General features: G+C 40.8%; 1 protein-coding gene across 2 annotated transcripts in view; it reads right to left on the reverse strand.

The window, feature by feature from the left end:
* LOC145445843 (transducin-like enhancer protein 4) overlaps nucleotides 1-4008 on the reverse strand; it is a 41569-nt gene extending 37561 nt beyond the window's left edge. Inside the window, exons 1-4 of one of the 2 annotated variants that reach the window (XM_080323991.1) lie at nucleotides 3810-4008; nucleotides 3384-3487; nucleotides 3249-3312; nucleotides 2266-2310 (exon numbers count right to left, since the gene is read on the reverse strand). In XM_080323991.1, the coding sequence (XP_080180117.1) occupies nucleotides 2266-2310; nucleotides 3249-3312; nucleotides 3384-3487; nucleotides 3810-3827 (231 nt within the window). In that variant the 5' untranslated portion in view covers nucleotides 3828-4008. The remainder of the gene's footprint in view (nucleotides 1-2265; nucleotides 2311-3248; nucleotides 3313-3383; nucleotides 3488-3809) is intronic. The other variant, XM_080323992.1, reaches the window with a different exon arrangement.
* Between the last annotated feature and the right edge of the window lie 17325 nt (nucleotides 4009-21333).

Genomic DNA, 21333 nt, shown 5'->3' on the forward strand with positions numbered 1-21333 from the left:
TTGTAATGAACCCGAATATTTTCGTCTGACACTCGTCAGGGGTAATCGTCAGTAAGGCAAGTTATGAATGATTATGCATCTTCGGATGGGCCAGAGCGAAGAAAATTTCAAATTTCATTAAAATCTCTCAAAAATTCGGGAGTCAATTCGTAAATTAAATTTGCATGTCGACGGCTGCCACCAGATACGACTTGAATTACGTGTCGACGGACGCACAAATTTCCATACGGCAGTAGGTTTGCCACCCCTTCAATAGAGCATATCGTGAGTTACAGAAGTATCATTTGGGCTTATGAGGCATGTCCATCGCCGTGTAAAATAGCGGTCTTCTCGGACTGTCCAAGTGCATTTCACACCAAAAATATGAAAACGTTAGTCCCAACCTCATCGGTGATATCATCAATGTTGCTGATATCTATCAATGTGTGGATCGTTTCCACACATTGTTGATGGACACACGGGCAGTCGGGCACCAATATGACGGATATAATTAGAGAGCAGAGAAACTGGAAAGCGTGTAGCAACCTTTTCTATCGTAGCGGACATGTTAGTAGACTCTTCTTTCAAGGAATTGAAAGTGCTAGTCTCCTAACGTCCAAATGGTCTAATTCGCTACAAAATGGGGCATTACCGGTTTCCCAGTTATCCACCGTCTAGTAAAAGTGACGGACTATCTCGCATCTGCCGACAAGAAGAATCATCCCAGAATTTCCTCCTTGAATACTTCAGATACTCATATTCATTACCAAGAGCACACAAGGACAGATAGATTAGTCTAGTCGGTATAATAAGACAAATTAGAGCTAGCTGCTGGCAATCTAATTCTAAACCAATTTGGTAAATGGTTTTATGTTCTAATTCGAATTCGAATTTCTCGAAAAGGCTACAGGAGAACTGTATAGTGTGGAACGAGTTAATCTTGGTGTACGGATATTTTTTATTCTCATGCTTATGATAATGAACTCTGATTTGATATGAACTGAACATGGGTCAATGTCCAAGTTTTCGCAAATTCAGTAATTCTAATTCTAATCTAATTTGGAAAATAATCTGTGTATCTATAATTTTAGTTGTAATGCAATTTAGAAAAACACTGTGTACTTATCATTTTAATTCTAGTCTCATTCAGAAAAAAACTGTGTAGGTATAATTCAAATATAGTCATTTATTTTAGTGATAAAATTGTTAATAAAACTGACACTGATAGGGATTCTGTGTAGCCTGTGTAGCTATTATTCTAATTATAATCTAATTAGGAAAATTTAGGCATTTTGTAGTTGTGCAACTCTTCCCTGGAGAGTAACTGAAATGGGGCCAGACACGGGGCTTCATTTTGCACTGAATATATCTTAACGGCATGTACAGAAGGGGACATTAACCGGAAGAGAGATTTATTGGGACAGCATAAAAGCAACCGGTCTTGCGCACAAGGCCACAGCTTCCGAGCACCATTATACCATACCAACAATAACACCCATTGCAGCATTCTACATTGTAATTCGCCTGTTTGTATCAGCGCGATAGTGCTTTTGAAGTGGTCACACGCATCGCGGATGCTGTTACTACTTCCGCGTGCACTTTGGTTGTCACACTCGAGATGCCAAATAACCGCAACAGCGATAATCCGATTTTAAGATCGATTATAGTACTCCCAAATGCGCCAGTAGCGCTATGTCGCTTTTTACGCAGCTATACGCCCAGCAATTAACCGCCCATACTCACAAAACGTGCAGTTCATCTCTCGTAAACCCGTCAAGAACACTTCAATCTTATTACACAAACGGTAAAGAGACCATTTCATACTTAACTCTCACAGTCATTTCGGGGCAATTGAGTTAAGTCGCTATGTATAACTCAGTGCTACGATAGTACATATTAAAATGAAAGTTAATACAGTACCAGGAAAGAAGCGCACGCGCGATTTTACCCTATACATTATATCTGCACGATACATTAGTGTTTCCTTTGATATGGAAAAGACAGAATATGCGGCATTCTCTTTTGTATATTGTGGCGCGTGAACACAGTTTGTTGCCGCATTACGTAATGAAGTGGGCTTGCACAATATTCAAATACAATGTATTTTGCATATCGACTTGTTACTGAGTTTTCATCGCTCCTTTGATTATATCATCGTATATCTGTGCTGTTTGGTATTTGTGTTACGCCTTCTCTAATGGGTACATGGAGGCTCTAAGCGACACATGGATCAGTTAGCTGGCATTGTCATCTGAACGTTTTGTTCTAGATCAAATACTTTCTCACCTGTTTATGCATTTCGATGTTAAGCCCGTAAGACATTTCGTAATACTGCAAACAAAGCAAGTTAGATTATTATTTGGTGAGCCAAAACCGAGGTCGTTGCAGATAATAAATTATGCAAAAGAACGGAGGATAACACGCATATGAAATGAACGACAAAAGACCTCGGTTAAGATTGCAGCATGAATCCGATAAATATATACTTAACGATTTTCCTCGATAAAAAGACACTACAAAGTCGTGGCAACACAGAATTGAACTGTTTAATGGTCTATTTCGGCAAATATCCCTGCTGTGAAGAGTAATACTATAGGATGACCACGCGGGGTTAGTTTCTATTGTAAAGATATCGCGTCGACAAATATAAGGAAGCCACGAGAGGAAGTAGTTGATCATGGATTGCCGTTAAACGAGGGAACCTGCCATTGCTCTAAATAACGTAACCACGTAATGTTTCACGACTGTGTAAAGACTATAGCAAGCGGCACGGAAAACACAGTAAACTAAGTAGTGTCATACACAACAGCGACAACACAACTCTGGCCAGTTCAGAAATTTAGAAGACATTGAATGATTTTATAGAATTAAGCTACGTCTTTGCAACAAAGGATACTTGACTAAACAACTATTCATTATAATCTATGATCATTTCCAGGGACTCTGAGCATATGTTCTTTTAGGATTTGGTTGTTTAATGTATAATGAAATTCAAATGATAAGCAAAGCGAATAAGGAGAGCGTACAAACAACTATACGGAGAATAAATATTTGATTTGTGCCTGACAAATATAATAGACCAACTACAGCGATAGGTCTGTAGCGTACTACCGTATATGATCGAGACATATACGGTATAGCAGATTTTGAATAGAATCATCGAACACTATTATTTAGCAGTCAGGATCAAGTCTTGCAGTTCATATCTCCGTAGAGATTGGGCGTAAAAAAATCTTATTATGATATACGTAACAATAATATGACCTTACCATGACATACTGTCTCTGCATTTCCGTCTTTTCGTTAACTAATTTTTCACATTCCAATTTCAAGCTGCACAATAACACAATAAATTAGAGGTGTCGCGTAAATAGCTATATCAAGCATGATTACATTATATTTACCTGTGGTTTTGCGCTTGGAGAAAGCCGAAATCATCTTTAATGCGATCACAAAACTCCGACACAGAGGTCGCTTTGAATGGTTGTGCGTGTGACGGGACAGAACCCTAAATATAGCACATTTTTAGATTGGTTAAATGCGATTCTACATATTAAAAAGACCACAGATATATAAACAATATGGAATGGAATTTTCGCAAAGTTAAACACGGTCAATTATACCCTGTCATAAAGCGGTAATGAAAGCATTCATACTAATTGAAGCCCTGTGTCACCATTACAGGGTATTACCGGCGTAAAATTCCATTGATGGAAAAGTTTGCAGGCCACATTAATCTGACGATTGAACATTTTATGATGCACGTATGGCACGAGTAAAGCAATCAATGTGTAAATCTAATGCTTGTCTCAACACAGGAATTTACCCACCGTTGGTCGTGGAAACATCTTATCTTTCAGTTACAACTCCGAGTAAATCCGTTGCTGAACGCAATCAAACGCTACTTCATAAGACGTACTTTTAATGTCATACCAAACCACTACCGTTAAACCCGATATAACGTCATCGATAGCATACGGAACTTAATTCAAAGATATTATCTAAAATCAATATTGAAATTTTGAAGAAGGACATCGTAGTCATCGAAGAACACTTTCAACATTCTCAATACGCTAGTAGCTGTCACTACACCATTGTATTGCAAATAAACAGTCCTGAAATGCTCGATTTTTCTCTAACTTAACTAGCATCGGCAATATGATAAACTCTATCGCGCGTAGCAGTTGCGTCTATACCTTGCCAGACCTCCACAGTCGAAATAACAAGAGCTCGCTTCCTATCGACAACAGCTCCAACCACTGTTTCAGCAGCGCCATCACCCGTACATAGATTTTACGACATGGCACATACATTTGTTATAACATTTATTGAGCTTCTTGGAGGTACAGAGCTTCAATATACAATTGAATTGTACATTCGGTTATTTATTTCAGTATGGATTTCTTATTGAATTACACTATTTTATATAGTCTACAAAGATCTGAAGTGTTGTATTGTGTTGTTTGAAGTCTGATTATTTCAGATAATTCCTTGATTCCTGAAACTCCCGAAGCACAGTTGAATTTTATTCTAAAGTAGGGATAGTGTGAACGTGAGGTTCACGTTCGCGTTCTGTGTGTGAACCTCGGAAATTTAGAGGTTCACGTTCACAAACGAACCTTGGTAGGTTCTGCACTGTGAACCTATTTCATGTATTACAATTTGTTTGGTTGAAATTTATTGCATTTCAACTGCGGGCCACTATATGCATGGCGCTGGCAGCATAAAAAAAATCAACACTAAACGAGCATGACCCTTGACAATCTCTAAAATATTAGTGGCTTTGTTTCAAAAATTTGCTCGAAATATCCAGCTTTCCGTTTGTGAATATTTAATGACTCTGTGCTGTGAGCTTGGCCCGCAATCACAGAACATCAAGAGTGAAATACACTACATGTAGATAGTCAGCGAATTATGCTTGTGCAACCAATCAATGGAACTGATATCGTTCTCTCGTGTAAAAAATCTAGCAATGGCACGGGGTCCATCTCGATTTCATATGTTCATGGTATCATCAAAACCCAACCGGCGTGAGTGGGGTGTTGGCTACTGCTATATAACTTGTTAATGGGGTAGAACCCATAGCACACTCTGCTCAATATCAACGTAGCAACACTCAGACGCCGAATACATTATATTGTCTGGCCTAGCCCGTTAAGGCGTAAAAGTAAAGCTCATATTCCCTTGCAAGTCCTCGTTGAAACTGTTAGCAAAGCGACGGAAGAAATTGATTTTATGGAATTATTATACCATTTGATAGCTCCAGTTGATACATTTGGCTACCTTTAAAAGGTCAGTATGTAGGCCTACTTCAGCATTGTGGCATTACGTGGCCCGAGTCGTCGCTAGGTATCGTGTACATCTGTACATTAAAACATATCACTTCACTGAAATGTAGGGTTGGAATTATAGATATGACGTCACGTGACGTCATGAGGTTCGCGTTCGCGTTCACACAGAACCTTTCAAAAAGGTTCGCGTTCACACGAACCTGAACCTTTCAAGGGTTCACACCATCCCTATTCTAAAGGTTATTCTAAAAACGTTCACTTACAATACAGCTAGACCCATCATAATTTGAGCACCTAAAAAGAGGACATTTTTGCCGGCAACTTGAACAAAAGTAGAAGTGCTACGTTTGCGTTTGATGATGTCTTACATTTTCCCGGTAGTTGCAGGCAGAAACTAACATGGTTCTGTTGTAATTTGTCTGGCGTTATAGTTTCAACTTAACGCAACATGCTAGATTTTACAAGGAACGTCGAACGATGTTTGTATTGACAGTTACTATCAATAAGGTAGGTACATTTATTGGAACACGTGTTTTTGAACCTGCAATTAGGCATGTCTCATGGCTACTGTAATTTTTTGAAAAGTTTTGTGGAAAGTATAAGAAAAGAGGAAAAGAGAACATTTGTGCATTCTGAGCGTTAAACCCCCCCGCGCAGAAATTACGTTCCAACCTTCGAAATCAAATTAAAATTTATTATACTTTTATGGACAATCGTTCAACTTCTTGTATTTTAGAATTGAGGTAGAACATTATAAATATATCTGGCGACCAGCAGGAAATATGCCACGGACCGGCACCGGCGGTTGAGAACTCCTGTGCTAAAGTAGGTCGGTGACTGTCACCCGTATCGATAATAAAATATGAAGCCGCGGAAGTTGAAACAAATTGATATGATGCAAAATACACATTACTATTACACTTACACATCCACACAGGGTAGGCCTACCATTTAAGCATGTTGACGAGTAATAAATATTAATTGGACCAGTCGGATTTAAATCATACAAGAGGTTCGTCAAGTTGAGTACTGAGCAGTATACGGAACAGAGATGAAAAAGCCCAGACTGGCAGTGGCGGCTCGTGACAATATCGGGTGGTGGGGCAAGGGCTGCAAGCGACTGACGATGACGTCACAATGACGTTTTCCAACATAAACAAGTAACTTGATGGTACGGTAACATGAATTTCCCGACAACAGTGATTTTAACGTATGTGCCACGAGAGGTCTGCCGGTGAGCTGTGCCTTGAAGTGTGGTAACTGCGTAAACGGCGTACGGAACAAAGATTCAACACGGTTCATGTTCGCACTTGACCTCACTAATTATCTGCAGAAAAGGAAATGACTATAACTCAAGAGATTTGTAAGCCTAACTGGAAACGTCAACGAGTCCGGACACATACGCAATTTTTATCTCATAGATTCGGCCTGTCATATTGAATCCAAAACATCATTCTGAACAACTCGGAAATTCGGTCTCGGTACAGCATAGGAGATTTTGGCCTTGAAACTGGAGACTGTAGCACGACACATACGGCTTACTGTATATATGTCTGCTGCGAAATCGCCTATGGAAAATATATTACCGAATAAATATGTGGATGAAAGCCGTAAACTTAGTACACTGTTACATGACATCATCGAGAAGTAGCCTCATGACACTTTTCGGTATGATACACTGTCAAAATTAATACGAACAGACCAACATCGAATTTTGCGTAAAATTTACTGAGGAATAGGCTGATCAAGGGATCAGCTGTTAGTCGCCAGCTATCGCGCTTGACAGGGGTGAAATTGACATTGGAGAATATAAAGTAAAAGTAAATATTTGAATGCAAACCGAGAATGTTAGTAAACTGTTTCATGATATCATCATCTCATCACCTCTCAGTATGGAACACAGTTAACGTTAGCACAGATACACCGGCTTTTGCGTGAAATCCGCAATGCGTTAGGTAGGCTAAGTGTCAGATCAGCGCACATCTCTACCATACTCGACCTTGATAACAAAATTACTGCCATAATCATTGAGTGCCAACCTCGAGACTTGGCACAGCGTTCGATACTAAAATCAAGACATACCGTGCAAAAGCTCATGACGGATCTAGGTAAGGAGCATCGTTAAAATCAATAGAGACCAATACCGGCTTTGCGTAAGATCTGTTTGCGATAAATGACGGGTCAGTTCTCACTCGACTTAGGAAAAGAAATTACCACCAACATAGTTCAGTGACAAACTTGAAACTTGGTACAGTGTTCGATACTAACATTAAGACTTGCCGTGCCAAATGTCATGACCGATCTCGGTATGGAACATCGTCAAAATCAATGGATACCAATACCGGCTTTTGAGTAAAATCTGTTTGCGATACATGACGGATCAGCACACACCCAACTTCGAAAACGGAATTACTACCCTAAACTTTAGGTAGAAACCCTGAAACTTGGGGCAGTGTTAACTACCACCAACACGCCATGACATACCAAGTTTCAAGAATTATCATGGTGTGAAACACCATCAAAATCGACCTATACCAGCAAAGGTCGACTAAACGCATATGACGGTAACCGAGTTCAGATATAGATACGATTGTTACATCACACCTTAAGGGCAACACACCTATGTTACCCCGGTTGCTCGGCAATTTTATGAATAGGAGAGAGTAAATCACCGTTTCTTTATTGTGCGCGGCTTTGAGAGAATAGACAGTGAAAGCTTGTTATGAGCGCTACCGGGGCATGCCCCGGCTAGGCATTCGCAAAGCGAAAACACAGAAGAGAAGTCGATTTTCTCAGAGACTTCGCTATATATGGGCATTTACCAGCGAAATAATAAGAAGAATGCGATTTTCGCTGTGATTTCAGTATATATTGATTGCTGTGCATCTATAAATGGTGAAGAATTGTTATTGAACAGAATTTTAGGTGGGGCAATGCCCCAGTTGCCCTATAGGACGAGCCGCCACTGCAGACTGGTTAGCCGAGCCTTAAATCGGCAGCAAAGAGACAAGATTCGGACGCACCAAAAACCGAGATAGACCGATGGTATGGGGGAGTGCGTGAATGGAAGTCGTCCGAAATCTAACGCAAAGACCTCGAAAGACTTGATGAAATTACCGTGCGGGCGCAAATGACCGAAAGAGTTGGTAAGCGTCAATGTTGTGAAATAAACAAACAAAAAAACAACAACGTAAGCTATAATCAGTAATCACTGAAGCGATTTTTTTGACCTAAAAAACGAAAGATTTTGACCTAAAAAATCAAAACGGACGGGCCGTATGTTTGCCACCCCCTGATCTACGGTATTGCTGATTGTGACTCATTACCTGATGCCAAATGAAACTATTTTTGTAGTACTGCAGCAATATAAAGGGGTTCGACTCAGGGCGTTGGAGCCGGAGCCCGGAGCCGGAGCCCCGAAGCCGTGCATTTTCACCGGAGCTGGAGCCGGAGCTCTACATAAAATTCAGCCGGAGCCGGAGCTGGAGCCCGTTATTTGAGGAGTAGCTATTATATATGCAACAACCACATCTGCTGATTGATCATTATTGAACAGCAGGCCTGAACTTTAATGCTGTGCAAAGCAATGGCATAGAGCAGTGGTTCCAAACCTTTTTCGACTCATCGCCCCCTTTTCAAATTCCACACCGATCATCGCCCCCCAAATTTTGGGAACACAATAATGGGCATACAGACCGAAATCACAGTTGAGTTGACTAAGAAAAAAGGTCAACTTTTCGGCTCGACCTCGAAATTACACTTTTTCAGCTAAATTTTGGTGAGTTGACTAACAAAAAAGGTGATTTCTCCGACTCGATTCCTAAACGACCGCAACAGCACTTCGTCAGCCCCCCCCCAATACGTTGGTCTTGACCCCCTCCATAGGGCGATAAAGCAAACTTCTGCACCCCTCAGACCCCAATCCCCCGATACCTCTTTACCGCTACTTCTCAGCACAAATTGTTGGACTCTTTAGTTGCCGGGCTCAATTCGCGCGAAGCGCGAAAAATTTTTACTATTGATGATTGAATCGGTGAATATGATCGGGAATTGCATAAATATTGCTGTCAATTTTTTATCCTCTCTCTGCTCATGTATTCAGATTTACAACTAAAGCTGAGTGAGGTGTCTTGGAAAATGTAGGGCCCGTAAATAATAATTGAACATATTCGGGCGGACCGGTGGGTATAATGACTTCGTTACGTAATGACATTTCGTGGCCTGTCAGCTATGTCCATTGTCCAAAGATATTCATATCGCCCATACGTACTAAACTAAAAGACGCACACGATTTCGAATTGGTCTTTCTGCGCTGGCAATTAATTTTTCTCTGCGAAATGGCATTTTTGTGAGGTTCTGATTGGACAGGACTGGAACATTTGGTGCCAGGCATTTAAGTTCCTATGGTTAATTAAATATATATATATCGTATATATATCGAAGTCGGTCAGCATAAGGCAGGCCTTTTCCGCCAAGATTTTCTCGTTCTGGCACACTTCTCGGAGTCGCATGTTACATGGCCTGAAACTTCATATGTCTTGGTGCGTCATGGAGTGATAATGGCTGACGCCGAGATGCCCATTTCTATGCCTCATGCGTATTATTTCTTGAAGGAAGGGTATCCAATAACCAAGAAACATGTGAACACGAAATGGCGCGCAGCGCGACGCCAATATAGCCATTTCAACGCGCCATCGCCCCCCTATCGCCCCCTTCGTCCGTTTTCGCCCCCCTATCGCCCCCTTCATCCGTTTTCGCCCCCCTATCGCCCCCTTGGCTATTTTCGCCCCCCTGGACCGACAAATCGCCCCCTGGGGGGCGATATCGCCCACGTTGGGAATCACTGGCATAGAGTAAAGTGCGTTCGAGTGCAACCATGATGTTATCGACAATTGACTTGTATTCATTATGACGTCACAAGCCAGCACGGCGGCACCTATGTCTTCGTTGCTACATCGGATGTTACTGACGGCTGACAGACTCTAGATTACCATAGACAACTAACCTATGGGTAGATTAGTAATCTATATAGACCAGGAATGACCAACCTTTGCGGCTAAAGGGGCACATGCAATTGACGAACGAGTGCGCGGTCCACTAGCCGCCAGTGTTGGGATCAAGTCACTACCTTCGAGTCACGAGTCATTTCGAGTCATTTCACGTTTTGACTCGAGTCAAGTCAAGTCAATCGATTTTCAAAGGTGACTCGAGTCAAGTCAAGTCACCAGATTTTTGGAGGTTACTCGAGTCAAGTCGAGTCAAGTGAAGTCAAGTCACGATTCAAGTCACAAGTCAAGTCAAGTTGCCTTTTCGAAGTATGAGGCGTGATTACGTCATTGCATTTTGCTAACTGTCTGAAATACTGATTGAGTGGTCATGATTCCAAACCAATTAACGAATATAGAGTTAAATATACACACAAGAAGGCGCTTTATCGCTCACATATACGTAGAACTGTTAAACTACGTAAGTAATTGCATAGCCTCAGTTTATAGTTACCACTTAACCATCCAAAATAGAGAATATAGGGAAAAGAGAAACGAATTGATAAGATGCAATACAATACCCATTTACAAATTGATTAGATACAATTCCAGCCTGCGCCAATGGTTGAGGTAAGAACACAGAGAACATAAAAATACATTTTTCTGTTTTATTACTTTACTGCTAGTATACGACAACGTAAGCTGTAAGCTTCCATCACTTCGTTTGCGTTCAATTTACTTGTAAGAGAACAATGTAGGCTGAGTGAAACGCACGATTATTGAATGATTGATCGTTCTCACTGGTTACACTATAGCGTTTTGCGAACAATCCGAACATATGCAAGATACAGTGATTTTTATCGACACCGATTACTTGATGACTTGAAATTGACTCGTGAATATTTGCTCCGAGTCACTAGTCAATCCACATTTCTGATAAGCGGAGTCAAGTCAAGTCAAGTCATTTTAGCAAAGTGACTCGAGTCAAGTCAAGTCATACGAAAAAGATGACTCGAGTCTGACTCGAGTCAAGTCATGACTCGAGCCATCCCAACACTGCCTAGCCGCGCCAAGCGGGTCAAATTTTCAAAGTTTATAAGTAGGCTAAACTAGGTCAATAATATTATTACTTGAGTTTGCGGGTCGACTGTATACCGCCCGCTAGGCTCAGTTTGCAAGGACACGACTATTCGGCGTCTGGCCACATCGATATCGAAGGTCTCCGATAATATGCTACAATCATTTTGTGCCTACATTTCACCGTCGACGATCTGTATGCGAGCGCACACGCGAAAAGACTTTCTCCCGTAATCGCGAATACAGTTAGACTCAATCGGGTAAATTAGGCGTTTTTTTCATTTTCAGTAGGGGTTAGGCTACCAAGCACGACATCGTGTGACAACTAAACACGCGAAGCGTGAAGAAAAGTTTCATCACTATTTTAGTTTATTGTAATGCACGATGGTTTACTGAAAGTGTGACTGGACCCTGGATCTGCCAATGCGTCGGAACTCATATTTTATATTTTAGTCATCAACATCCTAAGTGTCGCAGTCAGACTTGTAATTTTAGGTTGGCATTGCAAGTTCACAATCTGAGCAATTTATTTTCGATGGTATAATGGGAAATTACCTCGCGGGCCACGCAAAACCCTCTCGCGGGCAACATTTGGCCCGCGGGGTGGCCACCCCTCATATAGACAGGCCCATTCGATAATTTCAGAGCCGGAGCAGTGATAATAATGCAGCTCCGGAGCTGGAGCCGGAGCTAATGTATGATAGAAGAAAGCTCCGGAGCCGGAGCTGGAGCAGTTTAAATTTACGGCTGCTCCAAAGCCCGTATCGACTGGTGATATGTATCAGAAGTATATCCAAATATCTTCGGATTTAGCTGTCTCATTACTTTATTTGCGAAGATTCTGTTGTGATCGTTCGTACAGAATTATAGAGTATTTTCTAATATTTATAGATGTCTATTCAAATTTTCTTCGCTCTTCGCGCGATATATTGTTTCTGGTTGTCATGATATTAAGAGGTGGTCAAAGTAGTCAAGAAAACTACTCAAGTAGAAGTAGAAGTAGCGACGCAAAAATCTACTCAAGTACGAGTACAAGTACTTCTTTCATAAGCAACCTAAAACTACTTGAAGTAGAAGTAGAATTGACCGGCTTTAAATCTACTCAAGTAAGTAAGTAGTTTTGGAAATGGTCATAATACGTTCGAACGGACTTTCAAAAGCTTCAAATTGAGCTGAGCCGAAGATGCAGAGAGCTTCATGTACAATGCATATTGATGCATCCCAGAAGGTATAAATTTCCGACAGCATGAGCATTCGACTGCATCATGAGATGCAAATGATAGTTTTGCTATGGAAATGAGATAGGCTACTAATCTTTTGTTTACTCCCACACCCCATTTTAGATAATGTCATGGCATGTTCCCTCACGCATACTACGGCCTTTAGTTTAGTCGAAGAGCAACACGGAGAAATTGTATGGATACGATATTAACACTTTGCGATAAAACACGATAAAAAATATGGCGTAACGTGAAAATGTCATATAGTGTGATTGTATTTTAGGAAAATGGAAGGCAATTCTACACTTGCTTTTAAACATGTATGTTCTTCAGACAAAAAACCTGAAACTAATTAGAACTCTAAGTAATGATACTGCGAATTGAACGAGAAATACCAATACTACATCAGAAAAGCGGAAAACGTATTTATGTCTTTTGTCTAGACCAGACAGTTTTAACGGCGGTCTGCTAAAACAGATCTAACGCTCAAAAAGTCAGAGCCCACTTTTCCAGATCAGAACACGCCATGGGCTGCTAGATTACGATATGATGGGTAAATAATAGATTGCAAAACGGTAGTTTCAAACGTCATATTGGGCCATATTTACTCTGATGAAATATGCCATATGGACGAGGATGCCGTGCAATGCAACCTAAATAATATTCACTTTCGTGAAAACATATTTGTAACTCTAAATCTACTTGATGTGAAGCACGATGGAAATTCTAGGTTTGACTGAAATTGAAAGTTGGAAATCCGTGAAAACAGCCCGAGAATTCCCCATTTTCTCATCCTAATTGGAGGGTTACACTACTTCTTCTTGACAAACTGAAAATAGCGAAAAGTAAGTAAGTAGATAACAAAATATTACGAAGTAGAAGTAGTGAAGAGTCTATCTACTTGAGTAAGTACCAGAAGTAGAGGAAAACTACTTGAGTACTTCAAAAAAATAGAACTACTTCGTTACTGACCACCTCTGGATATTAATATAGGTACCCCTCCCCTAAGAAAAATACCCTTGACTTATAGAGATAAGCATTTCAGCGTCGGCCATTACCGCGTCACGACACACCAAGACGTTGACAATAACGTTTCGTCTAACTATAGATAACTAACCTACGCAGGTTAGTTATCTATAGTCTAACATGCAACCATGCGAAGTGTGCTGCCAAAATGCTTGGCGGCTCGGAAACCTTGACCCAATAGAACCACCTCATGTTGGCTGAAACCGATGTTCTCCATATGCGCTTAAATAGATGTTGTCTAATATTCTTGTCCAGGCAATCTGAGCCCCACATTAAAAATGCCACCCGTGGTGGAAAATTATGCGCCCGGTGAAGAAATGCCACTATGTGTCGTGTGCGTCGCGCAGAACACGTTATTTAGGTCTGGTGTGTTTCAGCGAATTCGGAAATCTTTTAACTAACTGTTGGGGGTCACGAAATAACAATAACACACAACAAAGTAGACAACGGGACCGTTCGCAGATGTAGCCTAACTATATTGATTTTATACGGGCACTAAATTTTCAAAGACACCAATTCCGTTAGTGCTAATGGTAAATCTGAGCACGTGGGCTAGTAGTTAAAATTTTCGACAGTAATATATGCAATTCAAATTTCATTAACCGAATTCAACCGCGCAATTCGCACTGTGTGCGACTATATATAGATAACAATACTTCGCTAACCACCAATAACAAGAACACTATATTGTATTGATAATGTACGGCGCAGAGGCGGGTCTGGGGGCGATTTCCCCCATTTTAGTTTGGTTTATCGCCCTATGAGGAACCACTACGAAGTGCTGTTTCCGTCATGGCTATAGGCGTTCCTCTTGTTTTATACTTACGGTCAATATGTATTGAGCATCCCGATCGTGCCCAGAGATGTCAGATCAGAGCTTACAACCGTATCTCGGCCACTATGATATGGTGATATTATGCCGCGAGCAATACAAGGAGAGTGAACTTATATGCGGTATTGCTTTATGTTGATACAAGTGGGTGACGCACAACATTTTGTCCACGAAAGCCCTAAAAGAAAATGATACTACGGCGGTCGCGTTGGGGAAGTGCAAGAGTCAAGAAATGCGTGCCAAAATTTCGAAAAGGCCTAGGACGCGTGACATCGTTACCACCGAGGTTGACAGAGTGGAATGTTACCACTCGTGAAAACCTTATAGCTACAGCTGGAATGCGGTGGTTTTCTGATGAATAATTGCTGCAAAAAAAGGATTTTACACTGAGTGGTGGCCTTACGAACGGGGGGGGGGGGGGGGGGGGGGGCTGGGCGAGACTTAGCGGGGACCCCTATAAGTATCTAACCGTAACCCCAGACCCCCCTTTCCCGCGGTAAGGTTTAGCTGCTGGTTTCGGCTATGTCTATTATTGAATGTGTCTAAGGATAGACTACATCAAGACTAAGTAATTCCACCGCATGCAGAGACGTGATGATCATCGGGATACGGGACTTTTTCTAACAAATGCAGAGATTTGATGATGATTGACGCATCCGTACGGAATCATATTCTTGCTTGGTACACGGATTTCCATGATTATTCGTTATTATCCTTAAAAAAGCGTATAATCCGAATAGGGGGGCCTTCGACCAGGGGGCCCCGGGCAACCGCCCACCTCGCCTACACCAAAAGCCACCCCTGTTTACACTTTTACCTTCCATTTGATGTCACATCTTATTTAGAGCGCATTACCCAAACAATGAAAGAGCTAGAAATTGTCAAGTTTGTGTAATATATCAGTTCCATTGTGGCTACAGTCCCACAAATTTCAACAACTACTACACCTCGCAATCAAAAGCGCACAGCTACACACACGCGCATCCTCGATGAACAACTATCATATATGGTCAGGACGGAAAAAAAGAGAACGCATTTCTATCAAGTATGTACCGTCTGTAGCGCGGAACAGCCTCTCGCCGTCTATCTGACAGTCGTCGACCACGTCCACATTCAAATCGAAATACAAGCAATTTCGACTGAATGCACTAGTCTAGTCAGCCCTCATGATTACCGGACCACAATCTGACATATCGACCTAGGCTACCGAAACTACAGCATCCATTTTTGTCGCTTACTCTTATGTTATCCTTTCTTAAAAATCAAGTGTGCATGTGAGTGCATTGTGCATGCCTCTTGTTGAAATGCTGTAGACCAATGCGAGTGTCTGAATAAAAGACTACTCCACCAGTCGTTTCGCCACCATCCCATCTTTGCACTATTCGTTAACCGGATAGTGATCTCTCCTCAGTGCCGGATATCATTATTTTGATTTCACCGGTCTCGCACTCGCTTCAGGCAAAGCATCATGTCATCAACCACTGTGATGCTAATAGCACATCAGCAGAAATATGATGACCGGGTGAATCATTGTGAATGTACATGGATAACAGGATTTTTTTCGGTGTATAAAATTTAGTGATAACTGGAATATGTGTTGCCAGATTTCAAAATTCTCAGAAGGAACCGTTGCCAGCTCTTAATATTTAGAGGTGGACAACAGAAAGGATCCTGTTCCGGCAAATAAACATTCAAATGCCTACATTTTAACGATAAAACCGAAAAATCATATTCACCCCTCTGCGACCCCAAGGGCAAATCCACTCCTTGCTACAAGTCGAAATGACTATCCTAACATTACCCCAAAAAATATTTCAGCCTTCGGATTACAATAGGGGACCCAGCAGAATCTTTTGGAAATGGATATTATTTCAAGAAATAAATATGCCCGTAATGATATCATAACGGATATTTAAAAAATCATACTCACCCCTCTGCGACCCAAGGGCAGATCCACTCCTTGCTACAAGTCGAAATGACTATCCCAACATTACCCCAAAAATATTTCAGCCTTCGGAAGACAATAGGGGACCCAGCAGAATCTTTTGAAAATGGATATTATTTCAAGAAATGAATATGCCCGTAATGATATCATAACTGATATTTAAAAAAAATCATATTCACCCCTCTGCGACCTCAAGGGCAAATCCACTCCTTGCTACAAGTCGAAATGACTATCCCAACATTACCCCAAAAAATATTTCAGCCTTCGGAAAACAATAGGGGACCCAGCATAATCTTTTGAAAATGAATATTTTTTCAAGAAATGAATATGCCCGTAATGATATCATACCTGATATTTAAAAAAGTCATATTCACCCCTCTGCGACCCCAAGGGCAAATCCACTCCTTGCTACAAGTCGAAATGACTATCCCAACATTACCCCAAAAAATATTTCAGCCTTCGGAAGACAATAGGGGACCCAGCAGAATCTTTTGAAAATGGATATTTTTCGAAGAAATGGGGATGCCCGTAATGATATCATACCTGATATTTAAAAAAGTCATATTCACCCCTCTGCGACCCCAAGGGCAAATCCACTCCTTGCTACAAGTCGAAATGACTATCCCAACATTACCCCAAAAAATATTTCAGCCTTCGGAAGACAATAGGGGACTCAGCAGAATATTTTGAAAATGGATATTTTTCGAAGAAATGGGGATGCCCGTAATGATATCATAACGGATATTTAAAAAGTCATATTCACCCCTCTGCGACCTCAAGGGCAAATCCACTCCTTGCTACAAGTCAAAATGACTATCCCAACATTACCCCAAAAAATATTTCAGCCTTCGGAAGACAATAGGGGACCGAGCAGAATCTTTTGGAAATGAATATTTTTCGAAGAAATATGGATGCCCGTAATGATATCATAACGGATATTTAAAAAGTCATATTCACCCCTCTGCGACCTCAAGGGCAGATCCACTCCTTGCTACAAGTCGAAATGACTATCCCAACATTACCTCCAAAAATATTTCAGCCTTCGGAAGACAATAGGGGACCCAGCAGAATCTTTTGAAAATGAATATTTTTTCAAGAAATAGGGATGCACATAATGATATCATAACGGATATTTAAAAAGTCATATTCACCCCTCTGCGACCCCAAGGGCAGATCCACTCCTTGCTACAAGTCGAAGTGACTATCCCAAAATTACCCCCAAAAATATTTCAGCCTTCGGAAGACAATAGGGGACCCAGCAGAATCTTTTGAAAATGCTTTCCGTGCTTTCCGTGTAGCTGGGCAGGAGATATTGAAGAAATCCAATCCATCAATCATAGCCCAAATCATTTCTAACCTAGTAAACCGCAAGGAGAGTACGGATCAGGAAATTGAAAATGCCGTCAGGGAATCTACTGAGGCTTGTTAGTTTACAGAGAAACAACAGCAAGACGCCATAGAATTTTTCGAGCTCAGCAATATCCCCACAATTTTGAAAAAGGCCAACCTGAATTGCAACACGCATATTGAATTACGAGGAGCTTGCCAATTCTGTGGCTTCATAAATCATAATCGACCACACACAAAACAGTCAGTCTTGTTGTCAGGGATAATGCAACTGAGTCACAGGAGGACAATATCCGAAAGCAATTCGATGATTCGACCACAGAACCTTGTTTGAACTGTACCTCTGTGGTGGGTATGCATCGTCAGATCTAGTCGACTCCGAGTTTATTGGTGGTTCATGCACCAAGGAACGATCGTAGCAATATTCTTTCCTACAGCCTTGCAGAAGAGGAACAGATTAAGTATGGAGGCAAGTGCTTTAATTTAAACGTCGCGAATCGGTCAACGCGGGACACTACGTCACCAACGTAATAAAGAAGGATGGTACCGCAGTTGTATATGATGACAATAACGTTTATCGAGAAAGCCGTGACGTTTCATCTACTGTGAAGACTCAGAATGGATATATATTTTTTTATGTAAGACGCCCAGATAAGCGTCTGATTATAAGCGACGATGATTCTACCGCCGACGAAGATGAGACTCCAAAACCAAAAATTGTGAAGAGAAAAAGAATGAGACCAATTGAAAATTTGGAAATCAGAATGTAAAATGTCACGGAGTTTCAAATGATAATGTTTAAAATACCACGAGAATTTGACGAAATCTTTGCAGACAGTTTAGTCTCGTACTTCACAGCTTTGTGTGAAAGGCCTCAAAACTCGTGCCAGGAGCCAAATCATCAAACTCACGAAACTTTTATCAACAAGAAATTGATGATGCAATTCAAATTGGCTCAGCGTATACTAAGTGCATTATTACCAGAAGATGACATTGGAAATTCGTATTGATATTTGATGTCGAAGTTATGCCTGCATAAGAAACTCTTCAGAAAGTGCGCCAATTCGACTGTCACTGTGCACGCGTACTCAGCGCCACGTATCACGAATGTGTTCAATCCATCGGTCATCAAAATAAAAATTGTGAACTGATGAAAGTGTTGGAGCCCGATTTTCATGCTGATGAATACTTCCGATACGTTATACCGAAAGAGATCGCTGCATTATATATGTAATGCACAAACGCAGCCTTAGCTACATTGCAGCTAAAGCGATGATGGACTCCCAATATGATATTTCTGTATTTATACTATGAACGTATACTATTTCTTGAAAAAATATTCATTTTCAAAAGATTCTGCTGGGTCCCCTATTGTCTTCCGAAGGCTGAAATATTTTTGGGGGTAATTTTGGGATAGTCATTTCGACTTGTAGCAAGGAGTGGATCTGCCCTTGGGGTCGCAGAGGGGTGAATATGACTTTTTAAATATCCGTTATGATATCATTACGGGCATCCCCATTTCTTCGAAAAATATCCATTTTCAAAAGATTCTGCTGGGTCCCCTATTGTCTTCCGAAGGCTGAAATATTTTTTGGGGTAATGTTGGGATAGTCATTTCGACTTGTAGCATGGAGTAGTTTTGCCCTTAGGGCCGCAGAAGGGTGAATATGATATTTTAAATATCCGTTATGATATCATTATGTGCATCCCTATTTCTTGAAAAAATATTCATTTTCAAAAGATTATGCTGGGTCCCCAATTGTTTTCCGAAGGCTGAAATATTTTTTGGGGTAATGTTGGGATAGTCATTTCGACTTGTAGCAAGGAGTGGATTTGCCCTTGAGGTCGCAGAGGGGTGAATATGATTTTTTTTAAATATCAGTTATGATATCATTACGGGCATATTCATTTCTTGAAATAATATCCATTTTCAAAAGATTCTGCTGGGTCCCCTATTGTCTTCCGAAGGCTGAAATATTTTTTGGGGTAATGTTGGGATAGTCATTTCGACTTGTAGCAAGTAGTGGATTTGCCCTTGAGGTCGCAGAGGGGTGAATATGATTTTTTTAAATATCAGTTATGATATCATTACGGGCATATTCATTTCTTGAAATAATATCCATTTTCAAAAGATTCTGCTAGGTCCCCTATTGTCTTCCGAAGGCTGAAATATTTTTGGGGTAATGTTGGGATAGTCATTCCGACTTGTAGCAAGGAGTGGATCTGCCCTTGGGGTCGCAGAGGGGTGAATATGACTTTTTTAAATATCCGTTATGATATCATTACGGGCATATTTATTTCTTGAAATAATATCCATTTTCAAAAGATTCTGCTTGGTCCCCTATTGTCTTCCGAAGGCTGAAATATTTTTTGGGGTAATGTTGGGATAGTCATTTCGACTTGTAGCAAGAAGTGGATCCGCCCTTGGGGTCGCAGAGGGGTGAATATGACTTTTTAAATATCCGTTATGATATCATTACGGGCATCCCCATTTCTTCGAAAAATATCCATTTTCAAAAGATTCTGCTGGGTCCCCTATTGTCTTCCGAAGGCTGAAATATTTTTTGGGGTAATGTTGGGATAGTCATTTCGACTTGTAGCAAGGAGTGGATTTGCCCTTGGAGTCGCAGAGGGGTGAATATGACTTTTTTAAATATCAGGTATGATATCATTACGGGCATATTCATTTCTTGAAATAATATCCATTTTCAAAAGATTCTGCTGGGTCCCCTATTGTCTTCCGAAGGCTGAAATATTTTTGGGGTAATGTTGGGATAGTCATTTCGACTTGTAGCAAGGAGTGGATCTGCCCTTGGGGTCGCAGAGGGGTGAATATGACTTTTTTAAATATCCGTTATGATATCATTACGGGCATATTTATTTCTTGAAATAATATCCATTTTCAAAAGATTCTGCTGGGTCCCCTATTGTCTTCCGAAGGCTGAAATATTTTTTGGGGTAATGTTGGGATAGTCATTTCGACTTGTAGCAAGAAGTGGATCTGCCCTTGGGGTCGCAGAGGGGTGAATATGACTTTTGAATATCCGTTATGATATCATTATGTGCATCCCTATTTCTTGAAAAAATATTCATTTTCAAAAGATTGTGCTGGGTCCCCTATTGTTTTCCGAAGGCTGAAATATTTTTTGGGGTAATGTTGGGATAGTCATTTCGACTTGTAGCAAGGAGTGGATTTGCCCTTGAGGTCGCAGAGGGGTGAATATGATTTTTTTAAATATCAGCTATGATATCATTACGGGCATATTCATTTCTTGAAATAATATCCATTTCCAAAAGATTCTGCTGGGTCCCCTATTGTAATCCGAAGGCTGAAATATTTTTTGGGGTAATGTTAGGATAGTCATTTCGACTTGTAGCAAGGAGTGGATTTGCCCTTGGGGTCGCAGAGGGGTGAATATGATTTTTCGGTTTTATCGTTAAAATGTAGGCATTTGAATGTTTATTTGCCGGAACAGGATCCTTTCTGTTGTCCACCTCTAAATATTAAGAGCTGGCAACGGTTCCTTCTGAGAATTTTGAAATCTGGCAACACATATTCCAGTTATCACTAAATTTTATAGACCGAAAAAAATCCTGTTATCCATGTACATTCACAATGATTCACCCGGTC

The sequence above is a fragment of the Botryllus schlosseri genome, chromosome 9 (assembly GCF_051294905.1).
Source record: "Botryllus schlosseri isolate E-star chromosome 9, Bs_hap1, whole genome shotgun sequence".
In the NCBI taxonomy this organism is placed as follows: domain Eukaryota; kingdom Metazoa; phylum Chordata; class Ascidiacea; order Stolidobranchia; family Styelidae; genus Botryllus; species Botryllus schlosseri.